This window comes from Mauremys mutica, chromosome 9 (assembly GCF_020497125.1).
Source record: "Mauremys mutica isolate MM-2020 ecotype Southern chromosome 9, ASM2049712v1, whole genome shotgun sequence".
In the NCBI taxonomy this organism is placed as follows: Eukaryota; Metazoa; Chordata; order Testudines; family Geoemydidae; genus Mauremys; species Mauremys mutica.
The window spans coordinates 99,837,510-99,853,022 of NC_059080.1; the positions used below are offsets into that span (position 1 = coordinate 99,837,510).

At 53.1% G+C, this 15,513-nt stretch overlaps 1 protein-coding gene across 1 annotated transcript; it reads left to right on the plus strand.

Moving 5' to 3' along the window:
- The first annotated feature begins 497 nt into the window (after nt 1–497).
- Nucleotides 498–9,516, plus strand: LOC123377782 (nucleoporin NSP1-like). The gene is made up of 4 exons (XM_045031028.1): nt 498–1,098; nt 6,120–6,233; nt 7,265–7,350; nt 8,021–9,516. Exons 1-4 carry the CDS (start codon nt 522–524, stop codon nt 8,093–8,095), a joined length of 852 nt encoding a protein of 283 aa, XP_044886963.1. The 5' UTR covers nt 498–521; the 3' UTR covers nt 8,096–9,516.
- Nucleotides 9,517–15,513: the final 5,997 nt, after the last annotated feature.

Here is a 15,513-nt window from a genome sequence, read left to right on the forward strand (position 1 = left end):
CCTACCAAGAACGTGCTTGGGGCGGCACCTTGGGATGGGGCGGTGCTCGGGGTTAGTTTTGGGGTTTTTTTGGTTTGGCCGGGCAGCCCTGGCAGGGAGGGGAGGGACGGACCTTGGACGGCGCGGAGCTCGGGGGGTCAGGGTCTTGGGTGACGCGACGCTCGGGGAGGGCTTCGGCGATGCAGCGCTCGTGGGGGCAGGGTGGGGCGACGCTCTTTTTTTTTTGCTTGAGGCAGCAAAAATGTTAGAGCCGGCCCTGTGCCTATCCCTTCCCTACAGCAGCTGTATCTGGGTCTATGACAGCAGAGACAAACACAACCGCACAAGATACCCCCTCAGCGGCTCTAACTACACCTAGAGTGCAATCCACACCAAATGCAACCTCAGCTTTACTGGACACCAGCTCGGCAGCAGAGACCACCAGAGCCACTCCTGACATCACCCCACCCCAAGGAACCACAAAGACACTGACCTCGACCACAGCAAGCCAGGATGTCCCCACGCCAGCTGACACGACACCCATGGCAACTCTGACCAGCGCAGGAGAAACCACCGCAGCAGCTCCAACAACCACCGCACACCTGGAGACTACTGCAGGAAGAGAGACCCTCACAACAGCCTCTGTTGTCGCCATGCCAAACACAACCACAACTCAAGGGGATGTCCCCACAGCGACAGAAACCAGCCCTTCAGTGCTTGTCACCCTCACCACACTGAGCGTGACTACCACGGCTGTTCAGACCACCACACCAACGTCTGTCACTACGTCCCCGACGGAAACAGCATCCACAGTGGGCTCCAGCACAGAAGCCACCCCGGCGGCCGACAGCCCCACTGATGTGTCGAGTACTGCAACAAGCGAGAGCACAGCCCCAGCTCCTCGCACCACGGCAGCAGACAGGGGAACTTCAGCGAGCACCGTGGCAGAGACACTCGTCACCAGCACAACAGCTAATACCACAACCGCCGTCAGCACCGCTGCAGCAACAGAGGTTCCGCGAACAGTCCGTACTACCACCGTCCCAGCTGGAAACACGACGGCTACGTTCCCAGCTGCACCGAACTCTCCAGCAACTCAGAACTTCAGTGCAGCTCCAAGTAAGTGCTACAGCTTCCGCATGTGTAAGGGAGGTGCTGTGCCAAGATTCCTGGCCAGCCGTCTGCGAGAGGGAGGCAGGGTTGGCGCAAGAGGTTAGTGGTGGGACTGGGCCGGGAGGGAACCAGGACTGAAGGAATCAGTATTTGAATACAGGATGTCAGGGTTTCATTGGAACGTGGCGTGGCTCAGTCTACGCAGGAAAGACCCAATTCCGTCAGCACCACATCAGGTACTAATGCAATCCTGCGCCGTGGGCAACCGGGCATTGCAAATGGCCCACACCAACAGCCGCCTTCGGCCCAAGGTCGGGCCCCGAGTGCAGCCTGCGCAGCCTGTCTCTGGAATGCGGCACTCAGCGTTTGGCGGAAATACCAGCTTCCCCGTGTCCATGGGCGTCAGGGGTGGCTGGGATTTCCTGAGCTGAAATAGTGGTATGGGTTCGTGCTTTCCCCTTGGTACCAGGGCCGGCTCCAGACACCAGCCTACCAAGAACGTGCTTGGGGTGGCACCTTGGGACAGGGCGTTGCTCAGGGTTTGTTTTTGGTTTTTTTTGGTTTGGCTGGGCGGCCCTGGGGGGCAGTGGAGGGACGGGACTTGGACGGCGCGGCACTCGGGAGGGCGGGGACGTGGGTGGCGCGGTGCGGTGCTCGGGAGGGGCGGGAGGCTTGGTTGGTGCGACGCGACACTCGGGGGGTCGGGGACTTGGGTGACGTGACGCTCGGGGAGGGGTTCGGCGATGCAGCGCTCGTGGGGGCAGGGCTGGGCGACGCTCTTTTTTTTTTTTGCTTGAGGCGGCAAAAATGTTAGAGCCGGCCCTGAGCCTATCCCTTCTCTACAGCAGCTGTATCTAGGTCTATGCCAGCAGGGACAAACACAACCGCACCGGATACCCCCTCAGCGGCTCTAACTACACCTAGAGTACAATCCACACCAAATGCAACCCCAGCTTTACTGGACACCAGCTCGGCAGGAGAGACCACCAGAGCCACTCCTGATATCACCCCACCCCAAGGAACCACAAAGACAGTGACCTCGACCACAGCAAGCCAGGATGTCCCCACGCCAGCTAACACGACATCTATGGCAACTCTGACCAGCGCAGGAGAAACCACCACAGCAGCTTCAACAACCACCGCACACCTGGACACTACTGCAGGAAGAGAGACACTCACAACAGCCTCTGTTGTCGCCATGCCAAACACAAGCACAACTCAAAGGGATGTCCCCACAACGACAGAAACCAGCCCTTCAGTGCTTGTCACCCTCACCACACCGAGCGTGACTACCACAGCTGTTCAGACCACCGCACCAACGTCTGTCACCACGTCCCTGACGGAAACAGCATCCACAGTGGGCTCCAGCACAGAAGCCACCCCGGCGGCCAACAGCCCCACTGATTTGTCGAGTACTGCAACAAGCGAGAGCACAGCCCCAGCTCCTCGCACCGCGGCAGCAGACAGGGGAACTTCAGCGAGCACCGTGGCAGAGACACTCGTCACCAGCACAACAGCTAATACCACAACCGCCGTCAGCACCGCTGCAGCAACAGAGGTTCCACGAACAGTCCATGCTACCACCGTCCCAGCTGGAAACACGACGGCTACGTTCCCAGCTGCAGCAAGCACTCCAGCAACTCAGAACTTCAGTGCATCTCCAAGTAAGTGCTACAGCTTCCACATGTGTAAGGGAGGTGCTGTGCCAAGATTCGTGGCCAGCCGTCTGCGAGAGGGAGGCAGGGATGGAGCAAGAGGGCAGCGGTGGGACTGGGCCGGGAGGGAACCAGGACTGAAGGGGTCAGTATTTGAATATCGGATGGCAGGGCTTCACTGGAACGTGGCGTGGCTCAGTCTACGCAGGAAAGACCCAATTGCGTCAGCACCACATCAGGTACTAATGCAATCCTGCGCCGTGGGCGACCAGGCATTGCAAATGGCCCACACCAACAGCCGCCTTCGACCCGAGGTCGGGCCCGGAGTGCAGCCTGCGCAGCCTGTCTCTGGAATGCGGCACTCAGCGTTTGGCAGAAATACCAGCTTCCCCGTGTCCATGGGCGTCAGGGGTGGCTGGGATTTCCTGAGCTGAAATAGTGGTATGGGTTTGTGCTTTCCCCTTGGTACCGATCAGATGGAATACGGGTTTCTCTGTAGCCAGCACCAGTGGGAGTCTGTTTTTCAAACAGCTGCACAAGCCATTTCAAGCCCTGGCCCGAGGCTCACAGCTGTACGTAGAGCTCATCCCACCAGGCAAGAGCACCACACAGTACAACTCCACGCCTGTTGCCCGCCACCCCTGCTCCCGCTGCTAGCACAACAAAGGGCCTTCAATATGGAATCAGTGTAAATAGTCCCCTGTATTCCTGCCGGATGAAATTCATCTTTGGCAGAAGGGCCGTGACACGGCCTAGGTTCCACTTAGGGCTTTTCAATAGATCTCAGTGGGATTTATGTGGTTCAGGAGCCCTGTGCAGAGGAACAAATTTCAACCTCCTCGCCTTGTCCAGTGGAGCTGAGGTAGCTGCTGCGGGAAGAGGCACAGAAGGTATCTGGAGTGTTTACCTGGGCCAGGGGCGGCTCCAGGCCCCAGCACGCCAAGCACGTGCCTGGGGCGGCATGCTGCAGGGGGCGCTCTGCCGGTCGCCGTGAGGGCGGCAGGCAGGTTGCCTTCGGCGGCATGCCTGCGGAGGGTCCGCTGGTCCCGCGGCTTCGGTGGACCTCCCACAGGCTGCCGCCGAATCTGCGGGACCGGGGACCTCTCGCAGGGAAGCCGCCGAAGGCCACCTGCCTGCCATGCTTGGGGCGGCAAAATACCTAGAGCCGCCCTTGGCCTGGGCGCATGATTTCTGAAAAGCTGGTGTGCTGCGAAAAAGCAAACCAAGCATTTGAAATGTAACCACTCCAGGGCCTTGTTAGCCACCAATAACAAGGGAGCACATTGATGTGCTAGGTGAGGGCTTGGGCGAACCCAGACAAGGACATGTTGTGCTGTGGATAATGGTTCCAGGCCGGGAATGGCAGAGCATGTGAAATGGGAACCCAGCATCACAAGGATGATGTCAGAGAGGCAAGGGAGGAATCTGGGAATTAATTTATTTTCTGAAAAATCATCATCATACAAGTTCCAATGAATAAAGACTCCCCTAGAGTATATAGCAAGATGGATGCGTGTACCCCCATCTGGGCATGGGTTCTTTGTACAGAGTTTTGTCAATTTTAATGACCTTTATTATTTGATTACTAATATGGTTTGAGAGATGGAAGGTGTGTGTAACACTCCTCCACCACCGGTCATCAGCAAGGTTTGAACTCTGAACTGTCCACAACAGAACACAAACCTCGTCCACTTGAGGTAAAGGAATAACTCCATTAGCTGGCAGCAGTAGTAGGTTGTTATCCTTTAGGTGACCCAGCCACTGGGGAGTGCGGGGATGGCATGCCACCCACTTTACAAGTGTCCTACATTTTAGCTATAGTTTATTACATTCCATCACAGGTTATAACCCTGAAAAACACATTGTCTATATAGGTTTGTCTACTCATGAAAATGAATGCAGAATAAACTAGGGTGAAAATTTAAAGCAGGTTAACTATTCCTGATTAATTCCCTGTGTGGACACTCTTATTCCAGAATCAGAGTGTCTTATTCCCAAGTAGCTTAATCCACTTTCAAAGAAGGTATTATTATTCTGGAATAAGAGCATCCACACATGGAGTTAAGCAGGAATAACTGCATGTAGACAAGCTCTGTTGCAGAGAGGGGAAACTCAGAGTGAGTGTGATGGGTTTGGTCACAGAGACCCCTTTGGGACAATCACCTGATGTGCTGAATTTACCTCTGAGACCCTTTTCCCTGCCAGCTTGGGACTCCAGAACCCTGCCTTGTTGAGCCAGCCACGCTAGCCTGCTGCAACCCAGACCCAGGGTCTGGCCCATGCCCCCAAAGCTGCAGACTTTAACCAAAAACTGCTCAGCAGATCACCAATCTCCAGCACCCAGACACCCAGTTCCCAATGGGATTCAAACCCCAAATAAATCCGTTTTACTCTGTATAAAGCTTATACAGGGTAAACTCATAAATTATCCGCCCTCTATAACACTGATAGATATGCACAGCTGTTTGCTCCTCCAGGTATTAATCACTTACTCTGGGTTTACTAATAAACAAAATTGATTTTATTAAGTATAACAAGTAGGATTTATGTGATTTCAAGTAATAACAGACAGAACAAAGTAAGTTACCAAGCAAAATAAAACAAAAACACACAAGTCTAAGCCTAATACATTAAGAAACTATTTACAGGTAAAATCTCACCCTCAGAGATGTTCCAATAAGGTTCTTTCACAGACTAGACTTCTTCCTACTCTGGGCCCAATCTTTTCCCCGGCACAGTCCTTGTTAGTTCCAGCTCAGGTGTTTTCTCATGACTGGCAGCCTCCTTTGTTCTGTTCCACCCTGTTTTATAGCTTTGGCACAAGACGGGAATCTTTTGTCTCTCTGGATCCTCACCCTCTCCTTCTAAATGGAAAAGCACAAGGTTTAAGATGGATTCCACCATTATTCCTGGGCTGTCTTACATGAACACAGGAAGGCTTGCAAGTAAACCATCACGAATGGCCCACACTTTGCATAATTACAATAGGACCTCAGAGTTATACTTTATATTTCTAGCTTCAGATACAAGAATGATACATACATACAAATAGGATGAACACACTCAGTAGATCATCAGCTTTGTAATGATACCTTACAAGAGACATTTTCCATGAAGCATATTCCAGTTACATCAGATTTACGCTCATTAGCATATTTCCATAAAACATTATGGAGTGCAGCGTCACAGGGAGGTGGAGGTATCAGATGCCGAGGAAGAAATGGAAGGTTTATGCTGGTTCTTTTCTCAGAGATAGGACCTATAGAAGAAGTAAAATGTTTGGCGTTTCGGAGCTGGGCTCCCCACATTGCAGCCAGCACAGTATCTGCACACCACTGCAGATTGCACTGATGCCAACTTTCTTTTAAACAGCCACGGGATCCACTGCTAACCCTAACTCCACTGCCCTGCCCTGGGTCCCAGATGTCCCGACGGAAAAGCAGACGACAGCACTACCCACCTGCCATCCTCCAGCTGCCAACCCAAGTAAGGGCTGTAACTGCTTGGGGCAAATACTCAGCCCTGCTTGAGTGGCCGGGCTGTGTGCTGGCAACCGATGGGAAAGGGATCCTCTTGCCAGGCCACGCCACGGCAACTGCTGCATCCCTGGAGCCTCTGCTCTTGAACGGCTCGTGGATCTGGGTAGTCGCAGGCCCACCAGCCCTGCCCCCTGCTGATTCCTCTCCCCCCAGCTATGGGAGATCTGGCAGCGAGTGTTTCACCCCTGACAAGCCCGACGTTCCACAGGTGCCTTTGTGGTTTGTAGTTTTTAATTCCGCTCCCCTAGATCAGCTGTGCCATAAATTCAGAGAACTCATCTCTTGCTTTCTAAGCACAAGGAAGTCTGTTCTCCAGCTGGGATCTCCGGGGATTCCCGGCGAAGGACCATGGACCAGGGCTGGAGCTGAATGTCCAGCTTGCCGTTCCGGCCTGTCTTTGGGGAGCTGGAAGGGCGTTCCGGTACAATCGCTTTCGAGGGATTGGTCCAGGAGTCCCCGGAGTCTTCACCTGCTGCCATGGGCACGACAGACAGTGACACACAGAGCCTGTGAATCAAGGGCAGAGCTGGCTTAAACGGTTGGCCTAGGGATTAGAAATGAGAGGAAGGGTGGTCTCGTGATAAGGCATCGGGCTGGCTTCAGTTCCCGGCTCTGCTGCAGACTCCCTGTGTTCCCTTGGGCAAGCTACGCGGGGTCTGTCTACACTGCAGTTAGACACCCGCGGCTGGCCCCCGTGAGGTGCAGCCCAAGCCTGTCTACACTGCACAGCCCCTTAGCCTGAGCTCCACAAGCCCGAGTCAGCTGGCACAGTGCAGACGTACCCTGAGTCTCTCTGTGCCTCAGTTCCCCATCTGTACAATGCTCTTCTCTATTTAGATTTGGGGCAGGCTCGTTCTCGTCCAATAAGTATGTACAGCACCTAGCACCATTGGGCTCTGGTCTTGGTGGGGGCGTCTAGATGCTACTGGGACGGAAATTATTGGTAACCTAATAATATTTTGCTCTCTCCGTGCCTAGCTGATGCTCGCCTCTTCCTGTCGCTGGGACTGACCACTCACCTGAACCTCAGCGAGCCCCAGGTCAGGGGTATGGTTTTGTCCAAGGTGAGATTTGTGAAATCTGACAGCTCTCCCATAGAATGCCCACGCAGGCTGCCAAAGGTTGAATCGTTGGGGCTGGCACTGTGAGAAGATGCAGACCATGGTCCAGAGGAGGATTAAGGGTTCCTGGGATCCTGGGCCAGAGCAAGTGAGGGGCCCCTCCCCACCCCTTTCTGCCCCTTCCCTCGGCCCCCCCAGGGTCCCCCTCACTCTGCCTCTCCCCACTGCAGCCCCGCAACCCCTTTTGCTCCTTTCTCCCCGCACCCCACTGCAGCCCCGAGACTGGAGAAGCCCTGTCCTGGGGGGTGGGGGGTGAGAGCTCCTCCAGTCCTGGGGCTGCAGTGGGGCTCTGCGTGCTGAGGCTTCCCCACCTCCTGCGCTTCTGCGGGGGACCAGGGTCAGGGCGCTGGGGCTTCTCCCGTCCGCCCAGCGCTTCTGCCAGAGAGTGGGGTCGGGTGCAGGGGCATTCCCTGCCACCCCGTGGCTTCTGCCGGGGAAGGGGTTGAGGCATGCTGGGTGTGGGGAGGGCTTCCCTCATCTCACAGCTTCTGCCAGGGACGGGGTTGGAGGCCGCTGGGGGGATTCCCCCACCCCCCGCCTGGCGCTCCTGGGGGCACTGTTTTAGTGCTATCCTCATGCTGTGTGGGTTTCATCCCTGTGCTTTTCTCCCCAGCTTGAGCAAGAGCTAAAAATGAAGTTCCCATGCACCGGGTTCACCGTCCTCTGGAAAGGAGAGGGCGAAAAGTGAGCAGCGATTCTGCTGGCCCCCGAGGAACCGACGGCTTCGTGTCTGGGTGCCACGGTGAGCGGGACAAGGGCCACGGCACGAAAGGGGACCACGCGGCTGCTGCTACCTGTGCTCATCGACTCCGGAGCGGAAACCCCACCTGGAGGATACAGGTTTAACCCCAGAGAAGAAATCTCTCTTCTGCGTGCCGAGACCTCAGGCTTTCTTTTGCCATAACACTCCTGGACTCTGTATCTCAAAGGCCAGACCCCCTGGGCGATTCCATAGACAGTAAGAAGTCAGAAAAGAGGTGAATGCCCTTTAAAGGTCCCAGTGAAGATGAAAAATGTCAGGTCTGGAGATTTCCCCTCTTCCTGTATGAAAGGAGTCGATGCTTTGAACTGCAAGCTCCTGGGACTGTCTCTTACTATATATCCGTACATCCTAGCACCATATCTCAGTCACAGCCACGAGGCCTCGCTGTCAGATAATCAATAGTATTGGGATCTTGGGGGGGACCAGCAAGTGGAGGCTCTGACTCCCGCTGTCTTACTGCTGTCCAGGTGCAGGCGAATCCTGCCTGCCCAGTATAAAAGGGATTGTTTTTTCCAATTCTGCAGGATCCTTCACTGGATTTTTCCAGTCCCAGCTGAACTGTTTGTCCCCCTCCCCGAGGCAAATGAAACTAGTGATTCATTAACTGGTTAATCAGCCAGGTAAAGTCACACTAAAATAATGATTAGTTAGAGCAATCTTTTAAACACTCTCCTTGTTTTAAAAACTCCAGAAAACCAGAGTTTTGGGAGTTTCAAGACCAAATCAAATAATAATTTTGGTTTTTATTTAATCCCTGGCCTAGCACTGGATTCAGACTCAAGATAGGGTGTAACATTTTTTAACTGTGAGAGTAATTAACCACTGGAACGATTTACCCAGGCTCACGGTGGAGTCTCCATCACTGGTAATTTTTAAATCACAATTGGACGTTTCTCTAAAATATCGGCTCCCAGAATTCTCTGAGGGACGTTCTATGGTTTGTGTTACGCAGGAGGTCGGACGAGCTGGGTTCCTCTTCCAACCTCCAAGCCCAGGGAGCAAAGCTGCTGGTTCTGATTCTCTCCCACATCATGCTGCATATAGAAAACACAGAAGACTCCCTTATGTAAACTGAGGCAGAACCTGTGTTCCCAGCCCGGAGCCCGGCTAGTGCCCTCTCAGGGACTAGGGCTGCTTGCCTGTGCTGTTTGCACTCTCCGCACTCTCTTTACCTCCACCATCCCTTTAAAGGTAAACAGCTCCAATAGGTGGGCTGGCCCTAAGCGGTAGGTTTTCCAGGGCCCTGGGCTAAGTAACACACAGACTCATAGAATCGTAGGACTAGAAGGGACCTCGAGAGGTCGTCTAGTCCAGTCCCCTGCACTCATGGCAGGACCAAGTATTATCTGGACCATCCCTGACAGGTGTTCGTCCAACCTGCTCTGAAAAATCTCCAGTGACGGAGACTCCACAACCTCCCTGGGCAATTTATTCCAGTGCTTAACCACCCTGACAGGAAGTTTTTCCTAATGTCCAACCTAAACTGTCCTTGCTGCAATTTAAGCCCATTGCTTCCTGTCCCTCCTTTTCCCCCTCCTTTTTGTAACAACCTTTTACATACTTGAAAACTGTTCTCATGTCCCCTCCCAGTCGTCTCTTCTCCACACTAAACAAACCCCATTTTTTCAATCTTCCCTCATAGGTCATGTTTTCTAGACCTTGAATCATTTTTAAAAGCAGCAAAGGGTCCTGTGGCACCTTATAGACTAACAGATGTATTGGAGCATGAGCTTTCGTGGGTGAACACCCACTTCGTCGGATGCATCATTTTGGTTGCTCTTCTCTGGACTTTCTCCAGTTTGTTCACATCTTTCCTGAAATGTGGCACTCAGAACTGGACACAATACTCCAGTTGAGGCCTAATCTCCGTGGAGTAGAGTGGAAGAATTACTTCTCGTGTCTTGCTTACAACACTCCTGCTAATACAGCCCAGAATGATGTTTGCTTTTTTCGCAACAGCGTTACACTGTTGACTCATATTTACCTTGTGATCAACTACGACCCCTTTCCGCAGTGCTCCTTCCTAGCCAGTCGATTCCCATTTTGTATGTGTGCAACTGATTGTCCCTTCCTAAGGGGAGTGCTTTGCATTTTTCCTTATTGAATTTCATCCATTCCTTCATGGGGCTCTATCCAGGTTCCATTCCATTTACACCTTCATCTCCCACTTCTCTGTGCTCACAGCAACCTCGCTGGGTGCCGGGGACCTCAGGCTGTGGAACGAATAGAGGCTGTGGTTGAGTATCTGTGTTCTCCTTTGGGTGTAGGCCAGCCTAAGAAGAGGATTGCCAATTTGCCTAGAATCATATGCAGCGGAGTAGAAATAAACAAAAAGTTTATTTGTAGGGCTGTCAATTAATCACAGTTAACTCACACTATTAACTCAAAAAAATTAATTGCAGTTATTCACAGTTTTAATTGCACTGTTAAACAATAGAATACCAATTGAAATGTATTAAATATTTGGGATGTTTTTCTACATTTTCATATATTTTGTATTCTGTGTTGCAATTGAAATCAAAGTGCATTTTATTTTTATTACAAATATTTGCACTGTAAAAATGATAAAATAAATAGTATTTTTCAATTCACCTCATACAAGTACTGTAGTGCACTCACTTTGTTGTGAAATTGCAACTTACAAATGTAGATTTTTTTTTGTTACATAACTGCACTCAAAAACAAAACAATGTAAAACTTCAGAGTCTACAAGTCCACTCAGTCCTCCTACTTGTTCAGCCAATTGTTAAGACAAACAAGTTTGTTTACATTTACAGGAGATAATGCTACCTGCTTTTTATTTACAGTATTACCAGAAAGTGAGAACAGGTGTTTGCCTGGCATTTTTGTAGCCAGCACTGCAAGATATTTACATGCCAGATATGCTAAACATTTATATGTCCCTTTATGCTTCGGCCACCATTCCAGACGACATGCTTCCGTGCTGATGACGCTTGTTACAAAAATAATGCATTAATTACATTTGTGACTGAACTCCTTCGGGGAGAACTGTACGTCCCCTGCTCTGTTTTACCTGCATTCTGCCATATATTTCATGTTATAGCAGTTTTGGATGATGACCCAGCACATATTGTTAATTTTAAGAACACTTTCACTGCAGATTTCACGAAACCAGGGGGCTCCTTTGAGCTCTCCTCATTCTCGGCAGCGCGGAGCTGGGCAGTGGAGGACCTGGCCACTGGTGTAGGGAACCAGGAGGTTCTCTTAGCAGCCAGCGATTTCTGGAGTTCTCTGCTGTTGAGTCTCTCAGATATCAGAAAGGTTGCAAGCAGGGTCCTGGTGTGGGGCTTATCTTAGGGCTACGTGACCTAGTCCTGAAGCTCTGCCTACGCTTGGAACATCTCCAGGAAATTAACCCTCCCACACAGTGCCCCACTGGACTGATTTCGATGGCTGCCGAATCCATAACTTAGGACCCCAGGTCATGGCACAGGTCCAAGACCAGTATAATCAAGGCAACCTGCGTCACAAAGGAAGGGAAAGATTCCAAGGGCTTGCTCTGGTGCTGGACTCCCTCGGTGTGAACTGGTGCCGGTGTGCGCCAGTGGCCGCTCAGCATGGCTCCTGGGCGCTCAGGGATGCTGAGCAGAGAGAGGAGATGGTGCAGTTTTTCAGTGGGCCGTGTGCCCCTAGGCAGGGACCCTCCAAAGGTGGCGGTAAGGGTCCTGCTGCGCTCTGCAGGCTGGGATGTGGATAGGAGCTACTCACCAGTCAGCGAAATGGGCGCATTCCCCACAGCTGTGGCACTGTGTTCCCCTGGCAACAGTGGCCCTGCTCTGAACCTGCCTCTTTACATGGCCCTGTCACCATAGCATCCGAGTAACCTGTCACGAAGCGGGGTGTGGAGGGGCAGGCCTAGGGGTCCGAGCAGTGGGGATCAGTGCCAGGAAGAGAGGCTAGGGTCACAGCCTGGGTCAGGGAGCTGGAACCAGGCAAGGGAGCAGCGTGGGAGCAGGCCTGGGAACAAGGCAGGTACAGGAGCAGTCACTAATGCTGCTGCTGGGCACACGGGCCGGCCTGGTGACGCCGCTCAGCAAATCAGGGTGGCTCTGCTCAGTCAGGATGTGCAGCTGCAGGTCAGCGAGCTGGTCCCCGGCTCAGCTGCAGGCCACCGTTCCTGACACCTGCCCCGGGAAGGGATATACAGGCCGGGCGGTTAGCTGCAGCTCCGCCTCCTCGCACCCCCAGACCTCGCCGCTTGAGACAAGCACCGTGCTCCCGACGCAGCCAAATCCCCCTGACAGCAGCTGTCTCTGGCCTTTCGCAGCAGCACCAGCAGGCCTGGCTCCATTCACCGTCCAGTTCAGAGGAGCGTGCTGCTCACCAGAGCCAGTTCATTGTATCGAGACCTTGCCGGGGGCTTAATTTACAGGCTGCTGCTACAGCTCAGAGGCCAGGCGCTGGCTGCCAGCCCCTCTCACCGGGCTGCTGAGCTGGTTGTTGGGAAGGCATCTGACTGGGGCCGAGCAAACTCTGGCTGCCTCCTGGAACTCAGGCCTGTTGACCACGGTCTCCAATCCCTCTGTCGCTGGAGCAGGCAGATGCAGGGGAAGCTTATTAAGGCCTGGAGGGGAACCTGAAAACGGATCCCCCCAGGCGTCCTGGGGCAATGCCGGGTCACCAGGCAGCTGGAGGAGTGGAGCTGGGGTGAAACGTCGGGCCAAGGTGCAGCTATGGCAAAGGGTCCAGTAGGAGCTGTCAGCAGTAACCAGCTAACCCTAAAGAAACAGAGCCCCCGTCTGGTCCCAGGGATCTGTGCATAAGGAACCTGCAGCTGGCCCTGGGCACTGGCTGAGTCACATCCAGTTCTGCTTCAGGGGATGGGGGAGGGGGTGCAAAGAGGCTGTTACCCCCTTTATGTGCCCTCAGACCTTGGCCGGCCGGGCACTCAGCTGGTACGGAGAAGCAGTCAGGCGGTGCCAGCTGCCACCAGCCGCCAGGGCTCACCAGAGTGTGAGTGTTCTGGCCAGGCCCCGTTCCCCTGGCCATGCCCCCTACGCTGGTAGCGGGGAGAGAGCGACGTAGAGCCGGCCACACTGACGCTCAGCCTGGCATTGCTCTGGTCACAGATCTGCCTGCTGGCTTCGCAGACTGCTACCAAGGGAATCCGCACTGCTGCTCCCAGAGCCTGCAGAGCCCCAGGCTGGGGGTTCCTAGCCACACTCTTTGGGCGCAGACCCTTTGTCTAGCAGCCTATCCTGAGAGCTGGAACCTGCTATCCAGTTGCCTAGCCTGGAGCACCAGGCTGGCTCCCTCTGCTTCAACACACCCTCTCCCAGAGCTCCACCCAGAGGTGTGATCCTTCTGGGGTACTAGGGAACCCTCCCAGGAGGCAAGAAGGGGGCAGTTGTAAAGCAGATCTCTCTCTCTCTCTCTCTCTCTCTCTCTCACTCACACACACACACACACACACACACACACACACACACACACACACACACACACACACACACACACACACACACACACACACACACACACACACCCTTTGCACAAATCTGGCACATTATTGCTCTTATTTCGTCATATAAAGCACAAAAGGGCATCGATCACTTAGTAAACAACAGACCTCGTGACCACAGTGCCCCTCACTAGTTCACCCTTCCCTGGGAAGTCCTTGGCACCCAGCTGGGCTCAGGAAAGCAGGTAGGTTCACCTGCCTCGTGAGCCTGCTACATGCTGGGTTGCTTCTCCCTCATGGAGACTTCTTCCGCAGTGCTCCCTCTTCCCGTTCTGCTCGCTGGAGTTTGTACGCCCCCCTCTCCACACCTGGCTTCCTTTCTTCCATCTTTTGGTAGCTTTCCACTGCTCTCCTTAGAGGGGTAAAGGCTGCTCTACACTATAAAGTTGGGTCAGCGTAAACATTTCCTGCCCGGTGTGATGTAATTAAGCCGACCTAACCCCTGGTGTAGACACCGCTGGGTCGAGAGGAGGACTAGATGTAGGTGACTCTTAGAAAATGCTGCAGAGTTTTGCTGTCCCTCATCAGCCCTGAGCATCGGTGTCCATGTCACCAGATGGAGTTCTGGCTTATTTTGATACATTTTTGTTTCACGTGAAGGTAAGCGGTAGGGACTGGGGGGGGTCCCTCGGACTAGTTGCAAATGCAGGCGTGAGCAGAGTGATTGGCTGCAGGCTGCTGTCTGTGACTGTGTGTATTAGATCCTGAAAGCCAAAAGACCGTGCGAGAAGCAGGGCATAAAATGAGCCAAAGAAATACCTGAATCCTCCCAGCCATTTCTCCTTGGAGCAGAAACCACCCAGCAAGACCTGAATATTGGCTGGCCCCTTGGACCAACAGGGGCAAAAATTCCTAGTTCTGCACTCTGCCGATGGAACCCCCATGTTTGCTCTCCGCAGCTGTTTGGAGACGCTGGCGGGCTTTGCCCGTGGAGGAGGTTGTAAGCGTCTTGGGTGGGAGCTGGGGTGCAGCATTTACGAGCTTTGGGTTTAGCTGGCTTTTAGCGAAGGGAAGATATTAGCTCTTCAAAGGTGAGATTTCCCCCTGTGAAGAGAAGCAGCACAAGTCCTAGACACCGCCAGAGCCTGTCTTAAACTGCCCCCAAACAGGGCGTAAGTGGTGGTCTAGGCCTGGTACTGGCCCTTTGCAAAGCGGTGAATTACACCCCAAAGAGCGTACATGGCATTCCCTACTTGTAGCCAAGGCTTTAAAATCGCCTCAACTGATTGTCTTCAAGATTGTCTTGTTTTCTAAACCTGAGTGAGATTGGCCAGACAACGAGTTCCCACGTTTGAAGTGCCTCGCTGCTGCTGTTTGAGTTAGATGAGTGCAAACTTTCTGGTTGGCACAAAATAGGAAAAGTGCAGTTTCTCTCCTCTCACATGCACGCGCGTAACTCAGAAGCAAGCTGGTTGGAGCAATTTTCCTCACACTTAAAAAATCAGCATTGGGCTGATGCCAAGATTGGAAAATTCCAGTCTCAAAGGAACATGAAAAGTGTGTGCTACTAAAACGAATGGAAGCTGGAATTAGATCGTACCGGTACCAGATCTTTTTCCATCCCTCACTAACCTTGTGTGATTCCAAACTGATACCAGCCTGACTGTGGCATTTGTCTATATGTCCATTCATAAGCCAGTTCCCCATTATCAGCTGTGTCAGATTTCATGTGCTGGTAACATGTGGCCCTTTGCTAACTTTGCAAATGGGTTTGAATCGCTCTTGGCATTGGTTCCAAGTGAGCAGAGAGATTTGCAATCTGTGACCCCATCAGCAGTGTTAATGGACTGCTCGGCATTGGTGGAACTAGTGTGTTTATACTACCAGCTCTCATCAACCGTGACGTGACTTCACCTGGCAT